This window comes from Podarcis liolepis (assembly GCF_965112155.1).
Source record: "Podarcis liolepis genome assembly, chromosome: 15".
NCBI lineage: Eukaryota > Metazoa > Chordata > Lepidosauria > Squamata > Lacertidae > Podarcis > Podarcis liolepis.
Window position 1 is genome coordinate 44,398,268 of NC_139566.1, and position 25,457 is coordinate 44,423,724.

At 47.2% G+C, this 25,457-nt stretch overlaps 1 protein-coding gene across 3 annotated transcripts in view; it reads right to left on the reverse strand.

Annotated features, from left to right (window-relative positions):
* Positions 1–17,038: 17,038 nt before the first annotated feature.
* Positions 17,039–25,457, reverse strand: part of DHX37 (DEAH-box helicase 37) — a 35,888-nt gene continuing 27,469 nt past the window's right edge. Inside the window, exons 21-27 of one of the 3 annotated variants that reach the window (XR_014519478.1) lie at positions 24,969–25,141; positions 23,929–24,043; positions 22,685–22,822; positions 21,310–21,404; positions 20,525–20,598; positions 18,517–19,333; positions 17,039–18,263 (exon numbers count right to left, since the gene is read on the reverse strand). Coding sequence is in view for 1 of the 3 variants with exons in the window: in XM_083476675.1 (XP_083332801.1) it covers positions 17,937–18,019; positions 19,236–19,333; positions 20,525–20,598; positions 21,310–21,404; positions 22,685–22,822; positions 23,929–24,043; positions 24,969–25,141 (776 nt within the window). In the remaining 2 variants the exon portion in view is untranslated. Of the gene's footprint in view, positions 18,264–18,508; positions 19,334–20,524; positions 20,599–21,309; positions 21,405–22,684; positions 22,823–23,928; positions 24,044–24,968; positions 25,142–25,457 lie in introns of all 3 variants that reach the window. The other 2 variants (XR_014519479.1, XM_083476675.1) reach the window with 2 other exon arrangements.

The window sequence follows — 25,457 nt, forward strand, 5'->3', positions numbered from 1 at the left end:
TCCCCATTGTCTCTTCCTTCACAAATCCTGTCTTAAGGGTATGTCTGTGTTTGAAAAAGGGTGTGAGCCTTATCATTACAAAGACTGGCCAGGCTCCTCAGGCAATCCAATCAAGTAACCTGCCAGACAAGAAATAAACAAGGACAAGAGAAAAACAATATTGAAATTTCTGTTTTAAGGCCACCTTTTCTGTGATGTATCCGAGGGGTGGTCTTAGGTTACACCCCTCACGTGATGTATGTATGATGTTTCTGGGGGTGGTCTTGATCTACAGGAGGGCAATTTCAAAAGTCTTTATAAGCCCTTGCACAGCATTTTTGTGGGTCCTCCTCCTTTCCTGTTACAGATAGGTAGCCGTGTTGGTCTGCCATAGTCAAAATAAAAAAATTCCTTCCAGTAGCACCTTAAAGCAGTGTTTCCCAACCACTGTTCCGCGGCACACTAGTGTGCCGCGAGATGTTGCCTGGTGTGCCGCGGGAAAAATTAAAAAATTCGAAAGATTTTTTTTTTTAAGTCAAATTTTCGATTGGGGCGCCGTCACTAGATGACCCCTGGGGTTCCCTCCCTCCCTCCCGCTCTGCGCCTCCCTCCTCCTCCTCCTCCTCCTCCGGGGAGGCCCTTCCTGGCTCTTGGCCAAGGCTTGGCGGCTGCCACTCACTCACTCGCTCGCCCACCCGTCCCTCCATCCCTGCACCCGGCCTCTCCCCCTCCGTCCCCGGCGCGGGGGCTGCCGGGATCCGTAGTCCCCTCGCCCTTGGGCTCCTCGCCCGCGCGGGGTGCGCGAACTACGTTTCCCAGCGTGGCCTGACGGGCCGGGCGTTTTGTTTGAAGCGCTCTTCTCCCGGCCATGGAATGAGCGCGGCGGCCGGGCGGGCAGGGGCTCTTACGCGCAGACCCCGCGCAGCCTGCCTGCGCCCCCGCGGAGATCGGGCGGCAGGATGGAGCCCGGGGATCTCCGCGGAGGCGGAGCGGCGGAGGCTGCCCCCCAGGTAGGGCTGCGTCGGGGGGGTTTTATTTTTGCAATGCTGCATCCGCGCCGGAGGGGATGCATCGGACCGCGGGGAGACCCCTTGGCGTGCGTGCAAGGCAATGCATGCGTGCAGGCATTGCATGGAGTGCAGTGCAATGCAATGGCAATGCGGCGCTCTGCATGCATGCATGCAACTTCCACCGGCGCTCCGGACTTGGCAGGTGAGGGGGGTCCCCAGTGGGCGGCAGAGAGAGCCGGGAGGGCGAAGGGGAGCCGGGGGGAGCAGCGCTGCTCCCCGAGCCGAGCCCGGGGGGAAACTTCGGCGTCGTTGCGCCGGGTGTTGGAAGCGGAGGCTGGCGGGGGCCCCTCACCTGCAAAACCTGGTCGCCTCTCATATATTTCGTGCATTGCATTCATCGCCCGCTTTCTCCTCCAAGGAGCTCCCGGGGGCGCGCGTGGTTCTCCCCGTGTTATCCTCGCAACAACAGCCCTGCGAGGTGGGTCAGGCGAGTGGCCCAAGGGAGCACCCAGGGATTGTCCTGGCCAGGTGGGGTGATTTGAACCCTGCTCTCTGCCCGGTCTTCGTCCTCATTTAGCCCCCATATGTGCATGACTGTGCATGACTGAGGTTTTCCCCCCTCGTCTTGGCTATGGTGTGAGTCTGTGCTGTTCATTAATGGGGTTCTGCCTTCGGAGAAGATGAGCCACCCCTCAAGGAGGTGATTATGTAATTTCCTAGCAATTCATGTCCCTCCCGGCGTGACGCTGCGCGCTGACGTCACGGGGCTGTAATGGTGGTGTGCCTCGAGATTTTTTTCATGAAACAAGTGTGCCTTTGCCCAAAAAAGGTTGGGAAACACTGCCTTAAAGACCAACTAAGTTAGTTCTTGGTATGAGCTTTCAATGTGCATGCACACTTCTTCAGATACACTGAAACAGAAGTTGCCAGGATCTGGCAACTCAGATCAATAAAGACCAAGCTTACAAGCTGCTTTGCTTCTCAATAGTCTCTGGTTGGCCTCTGTTATTTTCTCCTACCAATAGGGAACCTATGTAAGGACTCTATATGGGCTCTTGGATATCCCATAAGGGAAAAGGGCATATTTTTATTTACAACAGGATCCAGAATCTACTCCTCCTCTTATTCATGCAGAAGCCATTTCCTCTTGCCTCGTTTTTGTTTATGCCCGAAAGGAAGTAGCTGCCTGAACAGCTGACTAAGCCACCAATAAGCTGAAAAACAGGATCAGCAGCAGCAGCCCCAGCAACAGCTGTTTGATTGGATTGAGGGCTGGCCAAAGAAAAGTTCACATGGCTGCTTGTATTGTTCTCTTTGTAGCTCATGGGGGTTCCCTTTGGAGCCTCTGTGAATTGGAGGCCAGGGCTGTATTAACAAAAGCAGATGCAACCTTCCAAAGTTGCAACAAAAAACCCAAAATACTTCTGAGACTAACTGAGCTTCAGACACGTCTGGTTTTGAAACTGTTTTCCTGTTGACAAATTCTAGCCATGTTGGCTTGTTACAGTAAACATACAAACAGTTTACTCTTTAAGGTGGCATAAGACTCTCACCATGTTTTTGACATTTGCTCATTTACAAATACAGGTTTGGGTCTAGGTCTGAGTACCAGTTTCCCCAAATGCTAACACCATGTCCCACCTGCGAAAACTCAAGACTTTTGTCTCCTTCACTAGCTACAGTCATATCCACGCCATACATTTAAAGCACATTTTGCCAAATGAGGAGAACTTGTAATAGGAATTTTATGGTCTTAGATATATGGTAATGTTCATAAGTGTACCAACCAAGCACATACATAGATCAGCACAGGAGGACCAACCTGGAACCATTTTGATTCCTAAACTGACCAAATGTTTTCTCTGCAAGGTCAAACTGGAAAAGCCTCCCCATTGTCTCTTTCCTCACAAATCCTGTCTTAAGGATATGTCTGTTTGAATAGGGTGTGAGTCTGTGACCTGGCCAGGAACTAAGTATTTATCATTACAAAAGACTGGCCAGGCTCCTCAGGCAATCCAATCAAGTAACCTGCTAGACAGGAGATAAACAACAACAGGAGAAAAACAACATTTAAATTTCTGTGATGTAGGGGGATGTATCTGAGGGGTGGTCTTAGGTTACACCCCTTCTGTGATGTATGCATAATGTTTCTGGGAGTGGTCTTGATCTAGAGGATGAGAATTTCAAAAGTCTTTATAAGCCCTTGCACACCATTTTTCTGGGTCCTCCTCCTTTCCTGCGTGTGAGGGGAGCACCCTGTTGCAACAGATCAATAAAGTTCAGGCTTACTAGCTGCTTTGCTTCTCAATATTCTGTGGTTGGCCTCTTGGATACCCCATAAGGGAAAAAGGGCATATTTTTATTTACAACAAACTGTAGTTTAAATGATGCTAGAAATTATAGCTCTGTGAGGGGTAAACTACAGTATCCCAAGATTCTTTGGGGGAAGCCATGACTGTTTGGGATAAATCATAGAAACTTCTTGTCCAACCCCCCACAATGCAGGAATCCCAGCTCAATAATCTCTGACAGATGGCCATCCAACCTCTGTCCAAAAACGTCTAAAGAAGGAGAGTCCACTACCATCCCAGGTACTCCATTCCACAGTTGAATGGCTCTTATGTCAGGAAGTTCTTCTTCATGTTTAGTCAGAATCTCCTTTATTGTTATTTGAATCCATTGGTTCACAATCCATGCAAACTTGCTCCATCTTCCACGGGACAGTCCTTCTGATGGCTATCATATCACGTCTTGGGCTTCTCTTTGTTACGGTAAAATCTGGGTGCGGGGCTACTCTGCCACCCAGCTCGTCAGAGTAGGTCCGCAGGTTCCTGCGGAAGAAAATGAGCTCAGCTGGAGACAGGAGCAAACTGCAGAAGATCCAAGTTTATTGGGCAACAGGTTCAAGACGAGATTGAACAGCGAGAAAGGGGTGACATGAACTTTTGAAACTTCCCTCCATGTCCCAGAATACAGTGCCACATACATCCTAGTTACATCATGAATACATTAAGAAGAGATTGGGTTACACAGATTACATCATGAATACATTAAGAAGAGGTTGGGTTACACAGGATTAACATACGGAGGAGGGGGAATATGCAGAGCTGGAGATAAGCGCTTCCTGAGTACCGGTGATGAGAAGACAATAGTCCAAGTATGTAAAGTCTGCCACCTGGCATTGCCCGGAGGAAAGGTTGGGCAGAGTGATTTGACTGGATTAGGGTCTTCCTGAGTACGTGACTCCTCGCTTGAGGGATTATGGAGGCAGAGGAGGTGTCATGGAGTCCTAAAGAAACTGAGTCGATCGACACCAAAACCAAGGAAATCGGAGCTGCGGTTGATTTTATACGAATTTTAGAAGTTTTAGTCCGTTTCAGTCCATTCTTACAAAATAGATACATTGTTGCAAGATTTGACACTTTTATGGGTTCACGAGTTTCGGTTCCATTCTTCTCCCAGTGGGGAGCCGTCAGCAGCTTATCAAGAGGTTAAATGAGGCGTGCAGGAGCTCGCTGAGCTAGCTCTGCAAAGCGAATGCATGGTTCTGATTGGGTAGAACACAGCCATTGAAACAAATGGGGGATACAGTTTGATACGGTCTACCCACAATAAAGATGGAGCGAGAGAGAGGCTTAAGAGTTTGGGCTTATTTCGCCAGTGTGGAAAAAGGGAAAGGCACTTTAATTTTGGGGCTTGGGTAGGGTGTGGTGCTTGTGCAACGGTGTGGGGGCTGAGGGGTGAATGTAGGGCTGGGTGCCCTTGAGGTCATCGCCTCGAACCCTCTGGTGACTGGCGGAAGGGTGAAGGAAGGCACCCCCCCCTTCCGTATCATCTTCCACAGGCTAAGAATACCTAAGTTCATAACCATTTGTCATAAGGCTTGGCTTTCAGATGCTTTATCATCTTGGTTGCTCTCTTTTGTATATAAATGTTCTTTAAATTTATGGTGTGGGTGACTGTCCCAGTGCCCAAATGATTTATCTCTGGGTCCTCCACAAAGCAGATGCTATGCGTCCAGAATATAGCAGCCACCAGCCATCAAAACCAACAGAACTCATTTTAAGGATGGTCAGGAGGGGTCTTGGCCTACCTATTTATTTACCCAGGCTACCTAGTTGTTATTATCTTTGAATCTCAGCATTCTAACCTGTTACGTGTGTTAGTTTAATAGAAAATCATATAAATACTTATAAATTTAACTTTTTGAACATAGCTTTTAATTAAAGCATTTTACATATCTCTCGAAACACACTATTCAACTGTCCACGCTGACTGGGGCAGATGAGAGTTGCAGTCCAGCAACATCTGCAAGGACAGAAGTCCCCCCCCCCCCCGAAATAGACTATAGAAGCTTCTGAATGACTTGCTTGTCATTTCATGTTTGGCCTGCGTGCATAGTGCTGAATTATGGCACTGAGAGAGGAGTCACAGCTTTACATAATGGGTTGCTTTGGTCATGTAATTGGTGGGGCCTGCCCAGTGGTTTGACTGCACCCCTGGAGATCATTGTTTCTGAAGGCAGATGGATGCCAACTTTCTTTTTTTTCTGCCCCAAAGGCTTGTTTATTCAGGTGTAAATCAAATGCTCTACCATACGCCGGCAATAAAGCTGATAATATCCAGTTTGCAAAATTGCGTGCTTTTCTTAAGCACTTAAACAGGCATTGCAATGGAGCCTTCTGTGATTGTCCCAAATGCCAACCTCCTTATCAAGTTAGATTTGCACTCCAGATTGTAAGTGATCATCTCCCAACCTCCTGGCTTTTCTTAAACTGCCAGCCAAGGAGGTGTGGTTTGTTTGTTTGTTTGTTTGTTTGTTTGTTTGTTTGTTTGTTTGTTTGAAGTTCCTAAGGGGTTACTGACAAGAAGATCAGAAATGTAAGGCATGCTTTAAATATATGGTGGGTGGGTGTGCGTGCGTGCAAGAAATACATCTTTTTTGCATTTCAGAAGTTTGCTGTCTGCTAGTGCAATTTGTTCTGTATTGTGCCTGAACCTGACATTTTTAAAAAAATCAACACAAAACATTTATGGAAGAGCAAGAAGCCTCACAAATCCACCACTGTAAATATGCTTCAGTAGTGTCCAGTTATCAAAACAAATGTTGCCAAACTTGTTTCCTCTAGATAAATTTGCGAATGCAGGAAATCAGCAGCATTTTCTGGAAAGTTTAAAAGAGAAGAAAAAGTGGAGATGCCGGGGATTGAACCCGGGGCCTCATACATGCAAAGCATGCGCTCTACCACTGAGCTACATCCCCTGGGCGGCAAAGTCATTTCCTACGGAACGGGATAGCAAAATAATTCAATATCATGAGCTGTAATTTATGATATAATCGCAAAAGCGCCGAGGATTTGGTAGTGGTGAAGAAGATTATGTCGAAAAATGAAGGGGCGGGGGGTGAAAGCGGCGGAGGAAATAAAATGTACATAACCGAATTAAAAGTTTAAGCGCTTCCTGTGTGCGCCCAAGCTGTGCAACGCTAGAGAGAAGCAACGCATTGCAGCGCACCTGCCGCGCAGTGCAGAACATGCAGCACATTAACTGCACAAAAGCCCCTTTCAAGAAACAGCGCTCATGTTGTGGGAAACAATGCAAGAGAGCTCGAGATGTGCTTGCACACCTTTGCACCTGGCGCGTGTCACTTCTTCGTGTCCGCGCGTGCAAATGGTAGCATTTCATGACTGAGCAATGGAGGCAAAGGAAGAAAGCACGCGCTCCAGCAAACAGCATGTTTTAACTGTAAAAAGGGCGAAAGGCTGCATTTCACCGAATATTGAACACCTCTTCCCCCCCCCCCCCATTTAAATTTTTAAAATGTGACGAAGAGTGTGGGAAAGAGGGAAAAGTAGAACCTCCCCGTCGGGGAATTGAACCCCGGTCTCCCGCGTGACAGGCGGGGATACTCACCACTATACTAACGAGGAAGGGCTTGGCGCTGGGGTCAGAAAAACGTCACTTGAGACTGCAGTCGGGTGGATCTGTGCGCCGCTGCCTGGCAGCGAGGGCAAGCCGAGGGGTTTGCAAACACGAGGAGCGACTTCGGAGCCGCGAATGCAAAACCTGCGTTTTAGTTGCATTCATTCATTCATTCATTCATTCATTCATTCACGCAAACAAAAGGTACAGTTAGTTCCTAGCAGACGAAAGGATGAAACAGTTGCTGGGTTCACGAAGCCTCTGCAAAATCTAAATCTCACCAGTTTCTTTGTTAAGGCTGTTCACCCCGCCGTCCCGGAAAACGTCCTTAGTTAATTTAAGCATTGCAAGGCGGCGAGGGGGGGATTTAATGCTCCCGCCAACCTGAAATGCAATGAGATGCAATGTGAAAAACATGCAGTTGTAACACCCAGCTCCCCCTTTCTTTTTTTGCAAGGGCAGGCACTGCGCTGCACAAGACATTTCTGACCGCAGGAAAATGCCAGCTGGGGAGGCAAGGAGGTCTTTTTTCAAAAAAGCAAGGTCTGCCGAAACCCGGGATCGAACCAGGGACCTTTAGATCTTCAGTCTAACGCTCTCCCAACTGAGCTATTTCGGCAGATAAATGTTGCTTTTTCCCGGCTGGTACTACTTCACTATGATGTGTTTGCCTAAAGTTTGCTTTGTTCTTAGTATTAACTGGCCCACTTCTTAACCTCTCCACGGGGGGGGGGGAGGGGTATAACTTTGTATATATTTTGCTGTAAAATGAAAGCCTAAGCCTATTGCTCGCATCTCTGTGCAGCATATGCCGCACCAACTAAGCAAGTCTCAGCTCAGTCGCAGGGGCGGACAGGAAAGTCAGGATCAGCTGCCAGTTGGGTCCGCTTTTTGTACCTGAATGGCAGGAGGCGTCGCCCTTGCCCTGGGCAGCAAAAGGGAGGGGTGGATTCCCTTAATAATACACTGCTCCGTGCGTGTTTACTCAGAGTAAAGTCTCCCCTCCCCTCCAACATTTCTTGAAATATAGTCAGAGTCGCAAAGTGATTTCATGCTCTTTATTCAGCTCATAGTGGTGAGGAGGAATGAATGAAAGTCCCCTCAAAGTATCTGCTTTATATACATTATTTACACAATGGGCTGCACATGATTGGCTAATTCCGGAATTGTACTGTAAGCCAATCAGGTTGTGGATTCACTTCTATCTGGAGCTGGATTGGGTGGCTCCTGCCGACCAATCATACTGCTGCATTGTTCTAGGACCAATCAGACTGCTGCATTTTGGATCCTATTCAACTCAGTACATAACATTTCTCCAATGAAAACAGGGACATCCAAGGGAAAGTGGGACATTCTGGGATCAAATCAGAAACAGGGACGTCCCTGGAAAATAGGGACACTTGGAGGGTCTGGTCTCATTGAATTCAATGGCACATAATCCCAGGTGAGTATCAGACTGCAGCCTTACACAGGAGTAAGTCCCTTTGAGCTCAGCGAGACTTACCGTATTTTTCGCCCCATAGGATGCACTTTTTCCCCTCCAAAAATGAAGGGGAAATGTGTGTGCGTCCTATGGGGCGAATGCAGGCTTTCGCTGAAGCCTGGAGAGCGAGAGGCATTGGTGCGCACCGACCCCTCTCGCTCTCCAGGCTTCAGGAAGCTGTCCGCAAGCCTTGCAAGCCCGACGGGAGGTCCCACGGGCTCACAAGGCTTGCGGTAAGCAGCCTGCAGCCCAAAAGCTCGGGGGACAGCGGGGAGGCGGAGCCGCCACCCCGCTATTCCCCGACCTGATCTGGAGGCTGACGGGGGGGAGAAGCAAGCTTGCTTCTCCCCCCCCCCCCCGCCAGCCCCACAAGCTCCCTCTTCTAGCTTGGGGATGGCTACGCAAAGCCTCTGCAGGGCAGCGGAGTGCACTGCCCCACGGAGGCTAGGGAGGCTGTCCCTGAAGGTAGAAGAGGGAGACGGAGCGCTCCGTCTCCCTCTTCTAGCTTGGGGATGGCTGTGCAAACCTGGGGGGGAAATAAATTTTTTCCCCTTGATTTCCCCCCCAAAAAAACTATGTGCGTCCTATGGGCCGGTGCGTCCTATAGGGTGAAAAATATGGTAACTCTGGCAGAGGATTGTGCTATAAAACTGCTAGCTGGATATGTCTCTAAGAGGCTTACTGCACAACCTAGACTAACAAATTTATCATGGCTCTTAAGCTTTTGTCAACTGGACTAGAGTCCGCTTGATCAGATGCAAAAAATATTATTTTCAGCTGGCAGATATGCATATAGATAGAGGTCTGGACACACTGCTCTTTTATAGGGAAGGAATTCAAGCATGAGCCATCATACTGCACCAGGTTGCACATGTTCTCCTAGAAGGACACAAAAATGTCTGCAAATGTGACATGAAGTCCGGCAACACCAACCCTGCTGTGTGGGAATCCTTTTCAGATGAGTGCAGGGCCTGGAGAGAGACAGCTCACAGCAGTAGCCGTAGGAGGAATGATCGCTGGGAGGAGCGCAGGGAGAATAATAGAATCACAGAACTGTAGAATTGGAAGGGACCACAAGGGTCATCTAGTCCAACTCTCTGCAGTGCAGAAGAAACGCCATGGTAAGCCTGCAGCAGCACAACTGGATGCCTTCATCTGCCCCAGTTGCAACAAAACTCGTCTCTCCCGCATCAGTCCCTACAGCAGTGGCTTTCAGTCAGTGTGCTGTGGCACCCTGGGGTGCCTTGAATGATGGTCAGGGGTGCTGTGGGCAACGCTGGCCTCTGTCCCTCTTTCCTTTCCTCCCTCCTCTGATGCCCTCTGGCATCTCTGCCTCCCCAAGGCTTCCACAGCTTCTTGTTGCAACAGCCCTGGCTACAGGCTCCGCAGGCGAATGGGCCTCTGGGGCTGGCCAGGGGGTGCTTCCCAGGCCCCTGTGGGGCAGGGTGAGGATGCTCCTCTCTTGGGGGCAGCTGAGGCAGCTGCGGCTGACCAGAGGACTCCCAAGGAGAAGGGAGAGGGGAGGGGAGGAGGAGGCTGAGGGAACCCTCCACAAGGGAGGGTGTTAGAAAAAGGGTGAGAGGCTGCCAGCTCTGCAGGCAAGGGGTGCATAACTGGGCTCCTGAGCGCCACAGGGGAGCCGCAGAAAGGATGGAGTTGGTCAAGGGAGCCGCGGACTCCGAAAGGATGAACACCTCTGTCCCACAGTCATAGCAGGCACTGTAACCTCCCAACAGTTTGACTTCACCCCCAAAGGCTCACTCCTCCATTGTCTCCCAGACGGACACCAACAAGAGAGATAGATAGATAGATGGGCATGTGTGTAGAGGGAGAAAAGATGTAAACCCTGGGGTCAAATGAAAATGAAATCTGAGTCTGTGACAAATTAAAGGTTAAATGTATGCAAAAGGAGAACAAGGGAATGCTGGGGACGTAGTGTATCTCGATTTCATTATGGCTTTTGACAATGGCCCCCATCATATTCTTGTGAAGAAGCTGGTAAAAATGTGAATTGAACGAGATAACTGTTAGGTGGATTTGTAGCTGGTTAACAGACAGAATCCAAAGAGTACTAATTAATGGGAGGGTTATTGGGTTGTGGGGGTTTATTGGGTTGTTGTTGTTGTTTTGATTGCGTATCTTGTGGTTTTACAATGTGATTTTATTCTGCGAACTGCCCTGAGACTGCTGGGTATTGGGTGACATATCATTTCAATAAATAATCATAATCATCCCAGGAAAAAGTGATGAGTGGGGTGCTGTACGGTTTTGTCCTGAACCCATTGTTGTTCGATGTCTTTATCAATTACTTGGATGAAGGAATAAAGGGGATACTCATTAAATTTGCAGATGACACCCCCTGGGAGGGGCAGCTAATGCCACAGAAGACAGAATCAGGATTCAAAATGACCTTAGCAGGTTGGAGACCTGGGCCTGAACTAACAAAATGAATCTTAATAGGGACAAATATAAAGTTCTGCACTTAGGCAGGAAGAACCAGATTCACAAATATAAGATGGGGGACACCTGGCTTAATAGCAGAAAAGGATCTTGGGGTCTTGGTGGACCACAAGCTTAACACGAGTCAACAGTGTGAGACAGCAGGGGGGAAAGTGAATGCTGTTCTAGGCTGAATCAACAGAAGTATATCTGGAATCCTGTGTCCAATTCTGGGCACCACAATTTAAGAAGGATGTGGACAAGCTGGAACATGTGCAGAGGAGGGCAACCAAGATGATCAAGGGTCTAGAAACCAAGCCTTATTGAGGAACGGTTGAAGGAGCTGGGTATGTTTAGCCTGGAAAATATTCATATATCTTAAGGGTTGTCACATGGAGGAAGGAACAAGCTTGTTTCCTCCTGCTCTGGGGGGTAGGACTTGAACCAATGGCTTCAAATTACAGGAAAGGAGATTCCAACTAAACCTCAGGAAAGAGCTGTTTGACAGTAGAGCGGAAGCCCTTGAGAGGTTGTAGACTTCCCTTCCTTGGAGGTTTTGAAGCAGGGGTTGGATGACCAGCTGTCCTGGATTCTTAGCTGAGATTCCTGCACTGCAGAGGGTTGGGCTGGATGACCCCTGGGGTCCCTTCCAACTCTACCATTCTATGACTCTATGACAGTGACTGTTCACAGGCCTGGCACCAGAGGATGGTAATGCTGGGCATTTGCCAGGGTCTCAAGGCAAAAGAGGGTCCACAGTGCTACAATTTCCACTTTGTCCAAAGTGTTGGAGAATTCAACCTCAGAGGATTCTCAGACGATGCCAGGTGAGGAGGCGCCCCTGGGGTCTTGGGCCCAGAGCCAGGTGGGAATCTTCCGCACTCGGCCATGAAGCTCACCGTGTGACACTGGAGCTGTCACTCTCCCTCGCATCACAGGATTGTTTCATGTACACCACCTTGAGCTTCTTGGAGAATAGATGGGAAATAATAAGTTTAATTAACCACCATCATATTCATCCCAGAAGCAGCACAGAGCTTTCACAACAGGAGGAAATGAGTGATGTTATGCTAAGCAAATTAACACACAGGGCAGGAAACCTTTTTTATTACTTGCACAATAATTAAAAGCTGTTAATTAGCAGCAATTATCTTCCTTATGGCTCCAGTTAGTATATATTTGAGGGCTGAGGGCTGGCACCAAGATCCAGAGCTGCGGTACAAGAGGAAAAATTTCTGATGCATGAGCACCTTCCCTAGCTCAAATAATTATAGATTATTTAAAATTACCAGAAGTGTCTTTCCAGGGGCAAATAAGTAACAATAAATCTGGAAAGAAATTGCAGATAAATTCCCTAGAATTAAGTACAAAATGCACACACAAAATAAAACAAACCCAACACACTATGATTTCATGCCCCCATAATCTACTACTTTTATCTTTTTTGCAAATTAAGCAATCCTTTTTTTTCAATTTTTCTGCATTTATAATCTATTTTGCAAGCCAATGCTTCCTACGGAAAATTAGAAGAAAAGCACGACGCAATAATAATATTACCGGTACTTATGGCCAGCCCGCCTTTTTGGTTAGAGAGGAGGAGAAAGATGAGAAACACCATAATCCTTAACATGTTGCAGGGGAGGAAAATGATCTGCAGCCTCCCCGTCGGGGAATCGAACCCCGGTCTCCCGCGTGACAGGCGGGGATACTTACCACTATACTAACGAGGAGCTACGGAAACAAAGGCTTTCACAAATCGCTGATAAAACAAGCAAGAATATTTCCAAGTCTTTTCCTTTCTTTTGGCAGCTTTGCAAAGTAGAGAAAGTTACCCCGAAGTGCAGCCCGACGTGGCATATAGCTGCACACGGTCCATATGCAGTTGGTTGGTTGGTTGGTTGTAAGTAACACGAAACAACAAACCCTGCAAAGACAGGAAGCCGTTCGAAAAGCCTTGGCATCGATTGCATTCAATGGAGGAGGAGGGAACCGTTGCTGCGTCTGCACTGGCGCTTCTGTGCATGACTTCTGCAGCTTCAGATTCCATCTCGCTCCTTCGAGGTTAGAGAAGGACGTAGCATGAAGCGTCCGGGCCTCTAATTCAGATTGAAATGCCAGAAATGAAAAAAGGAAACGAAAAAAGTAAAGATAAAGAGGAACCTTTTGGAAGAGGGAAACAGGCCGGCGGAATAGTCCAATTTACATTGTAAAACCTTCCTGAGGCCCCTTCGCCAGGCGCGGGGATGTAGCTCAGTGGTAGAGCGCATGCTTTGCATGTATGAGGCCCCGGGTTCAATCCCCGGCATCTCCACTTTTCTTTCCCTTCTTAATTTATGAAATAGAATAGGTCTTTTGCCTTTCTTTGCACGCAGTGCATTCAATTTCTATCCGTACTATCTCTCATGTTATTTTGTTTTTTCTTTTGGCAATGCTGCAAATATGCCATCCCCTAAACCAGGGAAATTAAAATGCAGTCTGAGGCAACCCAAAAGGGTCTTAAGAACACCCACATCATTATAAAGATTTAAATCTTTTCTTATTCTTTTATTATTATTGGCAAATAATGGGCGTTGGTCACTAGGCAGCACAAAATACAGCCACAGTGTGTTAAGGCAGGAAGTAACAGCAGACTTAAATAACGAAGCCAAGATGCACAACTTGCAAGGGCTCTGGGTGACAAGTCATAAAAAACGAAACATAAACCAATCAGCATCAAAAGTATTTTTATTTTTAATAGCTTTGCCACACATTTCTCTACAGCTTGTGTACGTTTTATCCATGGAAGCCACAGAGCACATCCTAGCATGTGTCAAGGTGCATTCAGCGGCTCCTGGCTGGTTGCCGGAAAAGTATAAAGACAAGGAAAAGTGTCTTACAGTTCTTTTTTATTTCAGACCTTACAGAGAGAGCCTCTTGGATAATGGCGCTGTCCCGAGTGGCTCTCCACCCCCCTTCTCTCCCACTTCCTCACTGGTCAGTGTCTCCTCTGTGCCCTCTGCCTCTGAGCTCTTTGCTCTCCTACTTTTAAGGCTTGCCGGGTTCTGGGAGATGAAGGGTCTGGAAGGCTTTCTAGTGACACTGTGTCAGCCAGCTGCTGCTCCGCCTCTCCCATCATTTCCCAAATTTCCCCTCATCTGCCTCTGAGCTGTGACCTCCCGCAAACCCCTGTTGTAAATCTATACTATCTTCCTCTTCCTCCCCCATTGAAGGGTCAGGCTGGGGAGGTGGTCTCCACTCCTCCTCCTCTGCCCAGCTCCTGACTGCATGGCACCTGCATCTTTCCCCAGTGTGCTGCCACAATGAGGTGGTTTACCAGAGCGTAACAAGGCAGAACCTTGTGGCACCCCCTAAAGAGCGAAGCTAACCCCAGTTCCATTTGATTTAATCATTTCTTAATTATTGGGAGCAGGAGCCCAGTTGGAGATTGCCCAACCCTGCAGAGAACCATACATCTTCATTTCAAGGTTGATGGTGTGCCAAAGGATTCAGGGATGGGGGGCTGTCAGAGAAATTAAACATTAGCATACTCAACTATTAAAGAGCACAGTAAAAGAAAAATCAACCTTTGCATAGTATTGCTTCATTGTTTGTATGCTGCAGGAAAATGGTCAAATTCTTCTACCCAAATCACAAAGGTCTACTTGGGCAGATACACCTCCACACTATTGGTCTCAATCTTAATTTTTTAAAAAAGTATTGATATATTGATATGTATTTTGTTTGATGCTTTCAAGACCATCATTCTCCTGCATAGTGGAATATACACTGTACATACACCATACATTTAAAGTAAATGTTTTCATGTTCTAACCTGCCCTAGAACCTCAGAGTGAAGTGCAGGTCAATTAATTGATCAATTAAGAACAAGAAGAATCATGGGAACTGTAGTTTAAACCTCATAGAGCTATTATCACCCATAAGAAACTACAGTTCCCAGGATTCTTTGGAGAAGTTATGTGCTTTAAAGGTATGGTGCACAGAGAGGACACATAGGTGGCTCAGTGGTTTAGACCACAGCTTGTCAACCACAAGGTTGGTGGTTTGAATCAGCTCAACAGGGCGAGTGCCCATTGCTCTGTCCCAGCTCCTGCCAACCTAGGAGTTCGAAAGCACACCAGCACAAGTAGATAGTTACTGCTGTGATGGGAAGGTAAGTGGTGTTTCCGTGCGCTCTGGTTTCCACCACGGTTTCCTGAAGTGGTTTAGTTCTGCTGGTCACATGACCTGGAAAGCTGTCTGCAGACAAACACCGGCTCCCTTGGCCTGAAAGCAAGATGAACGCCATACTCCATAGTTGCCTTTGACTGGAATTAACTGTCTAGGGGTCCTTTACCTATACCTTAACTACCCAGTTTTTCTTGCTGGGGTTGCCAATAATATTTAGCAGAAAACTTAAGAGGAGACAGGAAATAATGGTTTCAAACAGTTGCACCATAAAAGTTCACAAAACCCCAAGCATGAGTAAGAGGCTTGTCTTTGCTGTGAGCACTCCCTGAATCCAGGGATTGGGATTTTTTTAAACTCAGGAGATGCCCCAGCCAGGATGGCACACGGTCAGGGATGGTGGGATTTGTACTCCTGCAGCATCTGGAAAGCCCGTTTCCACATATTTGCCAGCTTCTTTTTCTCCCGACTCTGGTGTTTTATTTATAAAATAGTTTTCACCACAAGGTGGTTCCAGTGGCTCTCTGCATGTATAAAACAAGTGTAACAGCAGAAGCACCATGAGACACCCTGCTCGGGGTTCTACTTCAGAAGCAGAGGGTCTGCCTTTCACGCAGAAGGCCCCTGGGATCAAGGCCTCCTGGTGTCCAGGGGAGGCTTGGGGGGAAGGCATCGTAAACGGCCTTTTCAGCATCCTCCTCTCTCCGCTTTGTGAATGCTCTGCCCAGGGAGGCACGCATGGAATCATCTTTATATGCTGGTCCCGCCAGCCAAATGCTTGTTACATGAAAATTCACTTATCCAAAGCCGAGGATCTAGTGCCCAGACCAGCTGAACAGGCAGACCTGTGCATAGTAAAGAAAGAAGCAGCCTTAAATAAGCCTTGCTTTCCTGTGTTTTGCTGGTCCATGGCAGTCCTTTCACTAGAAGTTATGGTGGGAGATTAGACAAATAAGAGCATTTTTTACTTTCTTGTTTGCCTTCTGAAAAGTTTCAGAGGGTTCCCCTAAGTTTCATCATTTGGGGGGTCAAAACTCCAGTGTCAGGAACACATTAGAAATTTCCCCACAGGAACGGATGGAAATCATTGACTCATTTCATGAATATTTGCCTAACAAACAATTTCCCGAGAATGCATTGAGTTAAGATAGCAGGACCTGCATGTATAAAAGCCAGGTAAGTACTTCTCCCCCCTTGCTGCTGCCCCAACTTTGCACCTTTAATTTGAAAGGAACTGCCTCTTAGTGAGATAGGACTTGTAGTCCTGCATTTTTGTTTAACTGTGCGAACAGCTGCTGTTCAGTGTCCCAGCCAGCCACAGCCTCCTCCACAGTACCCCCGTCTCTCTCTCAGCTGTTTCTCTATTTTCCCCACTTTCACTTCTCAGCATTTTGTGGCAATTAAGAACATTGTTTTTTGGGGAAGGGGAACCGCCTCCTCTTCTCCAGGCTGCTCCAGCTACCTCTTGTGTGCTGTTCTGGCCTGCGTGAGGAACAGCACTTGCAGACTTGAGAATCAGAAACAAGAGGAGCAAATAGGGAAACCTACAAGAAAATGCAGCTGTAACATGGAGCTGAAGCCCTGCTCAGTATTTCGGACATTTCATTCCACCACCCTCCACCTGCTTTTCCGTTCCAATCCTTCAGTCACTTAGCTTTCTGTAGCTAAGAACGCTTAATCCTCAATGGGATAGTCTGAGGATTGTCCCTCAACCCTTCACACAGGGTTCTCTCCTGCCCACACTTACCCATCACTTATTTTCTTGGATGGGGGTGGTGCCGTTTTGGCTATATGAGCACTCACAGCCTGAACTAGCCTTGCCCTCCAACCTGGTGCCCTCCATATGTTTTGGATTATTACTCCTCTAACCCCTAACCATTGGCTGTGCTGGCAGGGGCTGATGGGAGGGAGCTGTATCCACACCTGGAGGGCACCAGGTTGGAGAAGGAAGATGCCCTGAGCATCAGGAAACAGAGAGAGGAGACAGAGTCCGGAGATGGCAAAACACAATGGAGTAGAAAAACCAATCATGAGGCCAGACTTTCTCTCCAGAAAAATTCATTGATATCACTATTACACAATTGTTATTTTTTACAAACACAGGGCAATATATATATATATATAACACATACACACACGAAGCTCCCATGACGGTGGGTTCAACAGAAATAAGGCACAGTAATGGTGGCTCAGCAGTTTTCCAGAAATGAGTCATGGAATCATAGAATTGTGAAGTTGGAAGGGACCCTGAGGATCATCTAGTCCACCCCCTGCAATGAAGGAATAGGCCTCTGTCCCATATGGGGAGCAAACCTGAAACCTTGGCATTATCAGCACCACCAACCCTCTAACCAAATGAGCTGCCCAGGATGGTGGTGGTGGTTGCTATATATTAAATTTCTATACCATCCTTCCTCCAAAGATCACAGGGTGGTTTATGGTATAAAGCTGCTGGATGCTCAGCTCCCCTCCACCCCAGCCAGGATGACCAGCAGCCAAGGATGATGGGAGTTACAAGTCCAGAAACATCTGGATATCTGATTCCCACCATCCCCGACCACTAGCTTCCTGAAGGGACAGGGAAAGACTGGGAAAGGCAACTTGACAAGAGCTAAGCAGGTGGTGTGGAGAGAAGTGACTGGAGGGGGCAGCACTGCCTCCAAAATGTGCCCATGAGCCAACATAAGTTGGTAATTCCTGTGACAAGCACACCCACCCATGACAGCTTCACAGTCAATCCAACCCCCAATCCTTTGCATGTGGGAGTCCAAAATGCAGTGGGCCTGCATGGATCATGGGTGGGGGGGCTCCTTAGGAGGGAACCCATCCTGCTTGCTGCTGCTCCTTGAGCATGAACTCTCTCTTTCCGATTTTCCTTGTGTTTTCGCAGCCGGCGCTGGTTCCAGGACAGGGTGGATGGTAGGAGCTTGCATGAAAGATCATGGTGGCAAGGGTGGCCAGATTTTAGATACCTGTTGGTGTGTAACTTCCGGGATCCACTGGCAATATTCTGACAACAAATCTTTAAAAAGAGAAGGGCAGGGGGGCAACCATCAAAGAGTGAACACTTAAAAAACAGAATTTCAGAAACAGAGTGCAATCTTATGGGTCAAGGGAAGTCTGGGCAAAAAGAGGTAAGTCTTCACATGACATCTGAAGCAACTAACAGATGACGCTTCATAGGGTCTGAGTGCTGTTGTGCAGATTATTCTGTTTTTCACACTTCTATAATCCAATTTGGAATGTTCTGGTGGAAGGAGTGGGGGCTAACAAATATTATAAAATAAAAAAATTCCTTCCAGTAGCACCTTAAAGACCAACTAAGTTAGTTCTTGGTATGAGCTTTCGTGTGCATGCACACTTCTTCAGATACACACTTGTATCTGAAGAAGTGTATCTGAAGAAGTGTGCATGCACACGAAAGCTCATACCAAGAACTAACTTAGTTGGTCTTTAAGCTGCTACTGGAAGGAATTTTTTTATTTTGACTATGGCAGACCAACACGGCTACCTATCTACTACTGAAATATTATAAATAAATCATCAAAAAAACCATGAAGCCACAGAGCAAATTGTACTGTACTCTGCAAAATCCAACTGGTGTGCGGTAGACATAAAAATGCTGCTGGCTGGATAGTCACAGTTAGGTCATGCCAGGGCCAAACACCAAGTCTCTGCCCCCATCGTCTAGTATGGTGGCATATCTAGCAATGATCCCTACTATCGCATATAAACTATGAAGGCCTGCTCCAGGCAGACAGGTAACAAATTCCTGTGCTCATCTTCAAAACCACAAGTAACTGATTGCTACTGCAACGTCACCCGGACTCCAAACACCATAGCAGAGTACAGTGGGTGACCTACCTCCATGAACTATTCTTAAAAGTTGCTTTAGAAATTCTAACACTGGATACAGAAATATTTGGGAGGAAATAGTTTTGGATTGTTTGTTTGCAAGCAGCAAAGGGGGAACCAGTTGCTGTTGGCCTACAACTCCTAGAAGCCCCAGCCGCCATGGGCCAATGGTCAGGCATGAGGGCAGATGTAGTTCCAGCACATCTGCAGGACCACAGGTCTACATTCCTGGGGCTAGAGGCCCAGGATGTTGCAACATACTTCCAAGGGAGAACTCTCACTCACACACAGTTTGGGTAGAAGGTTGATGTGGCTCAAAAATAAAGTTAAAATAGATCCACAAGAATAATGAAGTGTGCTCCTCGTACATCTGAACAGCTTACATTTTGGGTTCTTCTTCCAGGCAGCAAGTAAAGCATCCCTGTTATCCACATTTTCAGAGACAAGAGCTTGCAGCAGTGACTCTGTCCTTGGTTGCAGCCTGCAGGGATTCCCAAAGCAGACAGGCAAAAATCAGCACATAGATTAAATGTACACTCAAAATTCTGAAGGAACTCAAATGGCTCAGTTCTCAGTAAAACTCTCCCCCTGTTCAGATAAAATATGGTCCCAGAAGAAATCTGGATTTTTATTTATTACCTTCAGCCTCATGTGCCCTGTTTCCCCAGGAGCAACCTGCCTTCCCCCCAAAACAGTGCGGTTTAAATCAGTGAAGTTCTGAAAGGTCCAGTCTGCTATCTTGATTCAAAATAATGTCTAACTGTAGGCAAACAGATGATAATCTGCACCTTGACCTTGGGAACTATAATGCAAAATTAGATTGCATTATCTTAAGAGGTGTCCACATGCATAGTGAACTGACAAAGAAATGCATTGAAGACTATATGAAAGTACCCAGCATTGTTCAGTTATTCTAAGAAACCAAAAAATACTGAGTTCTATAAACAGGTAATGCAATTTGTTAGTTTCTATGGCTGTGTACGCCCCTCACTCCCCCCCCCCATCTGAGCTGATTCCAGGAATTCCTTACGCAGATCCAGCCCCAAATCGACTGGGGTGGGAAATGTTTAACTAGGGTTTTTAAAATCCTGTCTGGTTGGGAGGGGGCAGGGAAGGAGATGCTGTGTCGCCTTTGCCCTCTCCACCCGGTCGCACTGCAAAGAGCAGCAATCAGTTCTGCTGGGGGGTGCTCAGCCAGCGTGTTCCTGCACGGGTGGGGGGTGGCCTAACAGGCCCAGCAAAGCAAACAATAGTATAGCTATTTTCCATATGTTCAATAAATGTTTTCCACTCTTCTTTACATATGTGTTCTTCTTGCTCTCTTATTCTATGTGTTAAGTCTGCAAGTTCTGCATATTCCGTCAACCTAAGTTGCCAATCCTCTTTAGCTGGGACCTTGCTCACTTTCGATTTTTGGGCTAGCAAAACATGGGCTGCAGTTAAATAACCTTTTCTGACACCCAAAAACAGCAGCTGGTTCACTGTGGTAGAAGCACCGGCTTCCTTTTCCCCTTGCGGCAAACCAAGTCCTGTGTTAATTATGTTGCTTTGAATGTATACTTTTTATTTGACTTTCTTCAATAATGCTTTATTCTGGATTGTTTTATTGAATGCTTTAATGAGGTGGTTTTTTCCTGAAAAATATAAAGCAGTACAGAAAACAACAACTTACTTGGACCACGTTTTCAGCATTGTCACTGGACTGGACAACAAGCAGCAGCTGTAAGCAGCCAGTTTTTTAACAACCTAAAAGAAGGAACAAGCTTTATATTCAATTTTAGAGCCACCAGGCGTTTCAAGGAACCTTAAGGCAATGAGCTGTAAAACACTGAGGCTCTGATTAATTTGCTTGCTGAAAATGGGCATTAGAATTCATTGTTTCATTTCAGGTACTCACAGCCCACCTTTCAATATAATTTGCAGGATGTCTTGCAAAATCCTCGTTGGACATTTAGGTGCAACTCAGCAGCCAGAGGGGATTGTGTGGGTTAAGACAGAGAGAGGCAGGGGTCTCCAGCTCCCCAAACTGCCCCTGTACCTTCGTCACTATGCTGACTTCTCATTATCTCTTTGATGTTTATACTGATAGTCTTAGGTTGCATCCTGTTTACAAGTTCCTGCACTTGCTCTTCCTCTCACTCTGGGAGGTGGGAGGTCATCTTGGATCTGTCTTCTGAGAGCAAAGAGGCAAGCATGGCCTCCAACCTAGTTGGAGAAACCTAGCTAGGACTATATAATTGCTTCCTATCAGTGATGCACTTCCTTCAATAAACATAAGTTTTCTTATTTTATGCCAAGTCTCAGTCTGAATACATTTCAGCTAAAGGTGTACTCCAAGCAAGGAGTTGTTTAACTAACAAAATCTATACATTGAGAATCCTAACAACAGCAGTGAAAATACTGTAATATACATAGATATATAAACACAAGGAATTAGGTGGAGAAAAATGTTCTTACCTTCCCTTCCAATAAGAACTTGGTGAAATATTTGTAGCACTCAAGGCCTTCTGGGTAATCCACTTCTACAGCAGGAAGCTGCCAGCCGACCCGATCTGCAGAGAGGTTACAAGACTTTGTTAAGGCCCTAATCCACACTCACCCTCTTCACTTTGCTTCTCTCAGCAGAAGGCTGAGTAGGCAGGAGGGAAGGAGAAGGGTGGCGAAGTCTCCAGATTGCAAGCTGGCTCTTGTTTGTGTGCAGGGCCAGCCTAAGACATTTGGCACCTAAGGAAAACCACAAAATTCCCCCCTTGCACCACTGCCAGGAAACAAGGCCAGAGTGAAGATTTACAAGGGGAGCAACCAAACCAACCCTACCTGATGGCTGAAGTGGGAATCCAAGAGCACTGCAGGGAAGGACCCTGCTTTGGTGAGGAGAAAGGGGGGAGACCAGCAGCGCCTACTATTTGCCGAGAGGCTGTTCTAGAGGAAGCAGGGGGTGGGGCTGCTGAGGCCTCCAAGCAGCACACTGCAGCTCTTGCTGCCCCTGTGGTGGCTGCAGCAGCGGGAGATGCCTTCCTTGGAGGCTGGACCTGCTGCCCCCGTGGAGCTTGCTGTTTGAGGCTGCTGCCTCCTGGGTGGGCCAGCCCTGGCACTCATGCCCTCCTACACATGGGTGAGGTTTGAAGGACATGAATGGCAGCTAGAAATACCTAAGTGGGAATCCTCATAGCAGAACTTCTATTTCAAGTGTATATTGTTAGCAAAACCTTTGTAGCACAGGTGCTTTTTGTGCAACAGCAATAAACCTGGTGAGTGCCAGCCAGTTCCGTGTTTTCACAGATGGGGGCTCAGGTATTATTTTGCTTCTTGTTCCCAACCCGATCCTTACACAAGTCCCCCCTGAATGTCTGCTATCCTATCCCTGCTCCCCACCCCCTTATGCCTGAGGACTGTGACATGATGTACTCTCTGCGGCTTTCATACTAAGAAACCCGGATGGGAATGTGAGCCATTTCCTAGACCGGCCTTTTTGGACCTGGCGCCCTCCAGATGCTGTTGGACTGCAACCCCCACCATCCCTAACCCCTGTCAATGCTGGAGGCGGCCGATGGGAGCTGGAGCAGCACATTGGCTATCCCTGACCTACCCTGAGAAAGGATTGTTTTACTCAAGAGTAGATACACTGAAATACCGAACCTAAGTTATGCCATGTCCATTATTTTCAGTAGGTTTCCTCTGAGTAGGATCAACACTGGCTGCAACCCCAAAGACTCCTGGAGAATGCAAAAGCTTGTGATATTGCGGTTGCCATGATGACAGTATTCTCCTAATGTGGATTTAGTAACAAATCCGCTTCCCATCAAAGCCAAGCTGTTCTTGAGAAACTTACAGAAGACACTTGGTCTGTGGCATCGAACCCGACCCGTTTCAGGGCAGTAAAAAGGAGGAGGGCTTTCCAGAGGTTTTTCGAAGTGGCAGTATGGAGGCAAAAGGAGCGGGATCCATTCTGGTTCAATGGCTGAGACACCTTAAGGAGAGCAAAGGTGACCAGTTAAAGACGGTTCTGGGGAGCCGTGAGTGGCTTTTACTGAACTGCCTTTTTAAGTGCTGCAGGTTTACCTGGCAACAATGGTAGGTGGTCCAGGAAGCTGCTGTTAACGTTCCCCACAATGCCCTGGAGAAACGCCAAACACCCCAGGGCATTGTGGGAAATTTAAAATGGCAGTACAGTATCTCAGAGCCAGCTGCCTGGTGTAGGGCTCCCCACATTATTATTGCTTAGCCCCTATCCCATTTATTACCTGCCCTAAGGTAATATCCTAAGGTCCCAGGGCAGGTTACCACAATTTAAAATACAGTTTAAAACCTTGCTGTTAGAGAAACACACTAATAAAACGCAGTAGGCCCCATTAAGGTCCCTGGCTGTTGCCTAAAGCTGTAAAGTGCTGAGTCCAGGCCTGTGAGCACTCTCTCACGGCTATGTGCTGGGACTACTGGCAAGCACAAGCGTCCATTATTGTGTGCCACTTGTCTGCTCCCACTGATCTCTCTTATTGAAGAGCCTATGATAAAACTTCTAAGGCTCCTCTAAGAGTCTGTAGGGACACTGCATAAAAGCCACCAAGTTGTACTTCATACAATCTCAACTTTAAAAGGAAAAATAATCGTCAGTGCATTTAAGCCACCGCAAAGCTCTCCCAGCCCACCCTAAACTGCTCATTTCTGTAGGCATGCTATGTGACACACAAGTAAGGTGATGGGAATCCTTTGGCCCTCCAGATGTTGCTTGAACTACAACTCCCATAGGCACCAGGAAGCATGGCCAATGGCCAGGGATGATGGGAACTGTAGTTTAGTGACATCTGGAGGGCCAGAGGCTTCCCACAGATGCATTAAGAGCAACTCCAGGAGGAGGAGGAGGAGGAGGAACCTATCAATGACTATTGAGCCATGATAGGTAAATAAATTCTCCGTTTCAGAGGCAGTTGCCAGGCAGTTAACAGCAGGGAGCTTTCTGGCAGAGGCATCTGGCTGGACACTGAGGCAAAGAGGGTGCTGGGATAAAGGAGCCTTTGGGTTGATTCTTTAGGATTATTCTCAAGAGGAGAGCAAGGGGAAAGGAGTTGATTTCACCTTTCATGTACATTTTTGTGGTTTCAACAATCTCCTGATACACCACAAACTCAGGGAGCTGCTTGAAGAGGACGGAATTGGGGTGGATGAAGACTGGATCGTCCAGAAGAGGAGTCTGGGTTGGCGAGGTGCAGCAAGAGATGGCAGTGTGTGGAGAAGGAAGAAAGCAAAACAAATAAAAACAAACTCAATACTTTAGAGACCAGGAAGGTTCCAAAAGCAGGAAGGCACAAGGTCCATTAATGGAACAAAAGACGTTTTGTTCTTCTGCCCGGAACCTGACAGATCAAGCGACTGTGGCCAATGCAACAGCACAGCTTTTCTGGTTGCATCTTTGCACGAGTCGCTGTTTGGCCCTCGCCTCTTGTCACTTGGTTCTAAAGGGGCAGACCTTTGGGCTTTAGCAAAAAAAGCCACAAAAGTAGAATCCCTTGCCAATTCAACATACAAAGCTGACTGGATTAGCTGTTGACTCTTACTCCACCAACAGTTATGGGGCGCCTTAAGGGGCACAAAGTGCTCTACCCTCTGACAGGGACAAGTGTGGAGCTCAGCAATCGCAGAACTGTACAGCTGGGAGGAACCCAGGGGTCATCTAGTCCAACCCAACAGAACAGCAGGGGGGATAGCTTTTGCTATCACCTGCCACCTCAAACCCCCCCCCCCCCCGCACTCTGAAATCCTTAAATTACATAAGTAACATATGTAAAATACCTACAGGGCACCTTTGAGATTAAACTCTTTCAAGTCATTTTAAAAGAAATACAGTTACAAAACACTCCTCACAAATAAATTACCAGGAGACCGGTGATTAATGAATAAGGCAGTCCACCCAAAATTACTAAGATATGGTTGAAGACAATAGTAAAAGCAGACCAATAATAAAAAGAACTTCACATCAGAGGAAAGCCACCAAGGCAGAGACACAGTCAGGAGAAGAACTGACCACTGACCACCACTGGCCTGTGGCCCTCAGACCAAAACGGGTTCCCAATTCTTGTCATAAATGATCCAAAGGGAATAAACTGGGCTGCACGTACTTTGTAACCATTTTTCCACTTCTCATCTAGGAGCTCCTCAGCTTGGATCTTCCGGGCAACGTGGTCTCCCAGGCCGGCCAAGACTATCTGCCTCAGGAAAGTCACCTGTGCTTCTGATGGGGGCTTCATTTTGGGATCGACAAAGAAGCCGGTGTCCGAGCAGACTGAATTCACTTGCAGCAAAGGGAAGAAACAGGTCAAAAATCAGGAGGCCAGGCTGAGTTAACATGGCCCAGGTTGTGACTGAGGAGCAGCCTCTGTACAAAACTCAGAAAAATAACAAATGGGCAAAAGCAAAGGACAACTGAAGGAAAAGCAACATTAGTTCACAACAGCTTATGCAGCAACCCAGCACTGAAGCAAGACCTGTTTTCAAATTTGGGGGAGGCTCTCAGGGGAGGAGATATCCCATGGGGAAAATATATTTACTTCATAAAATGTATACACCGCTTAATTATTTAAAAAACACTCAAAGAGATTTACAAGAGA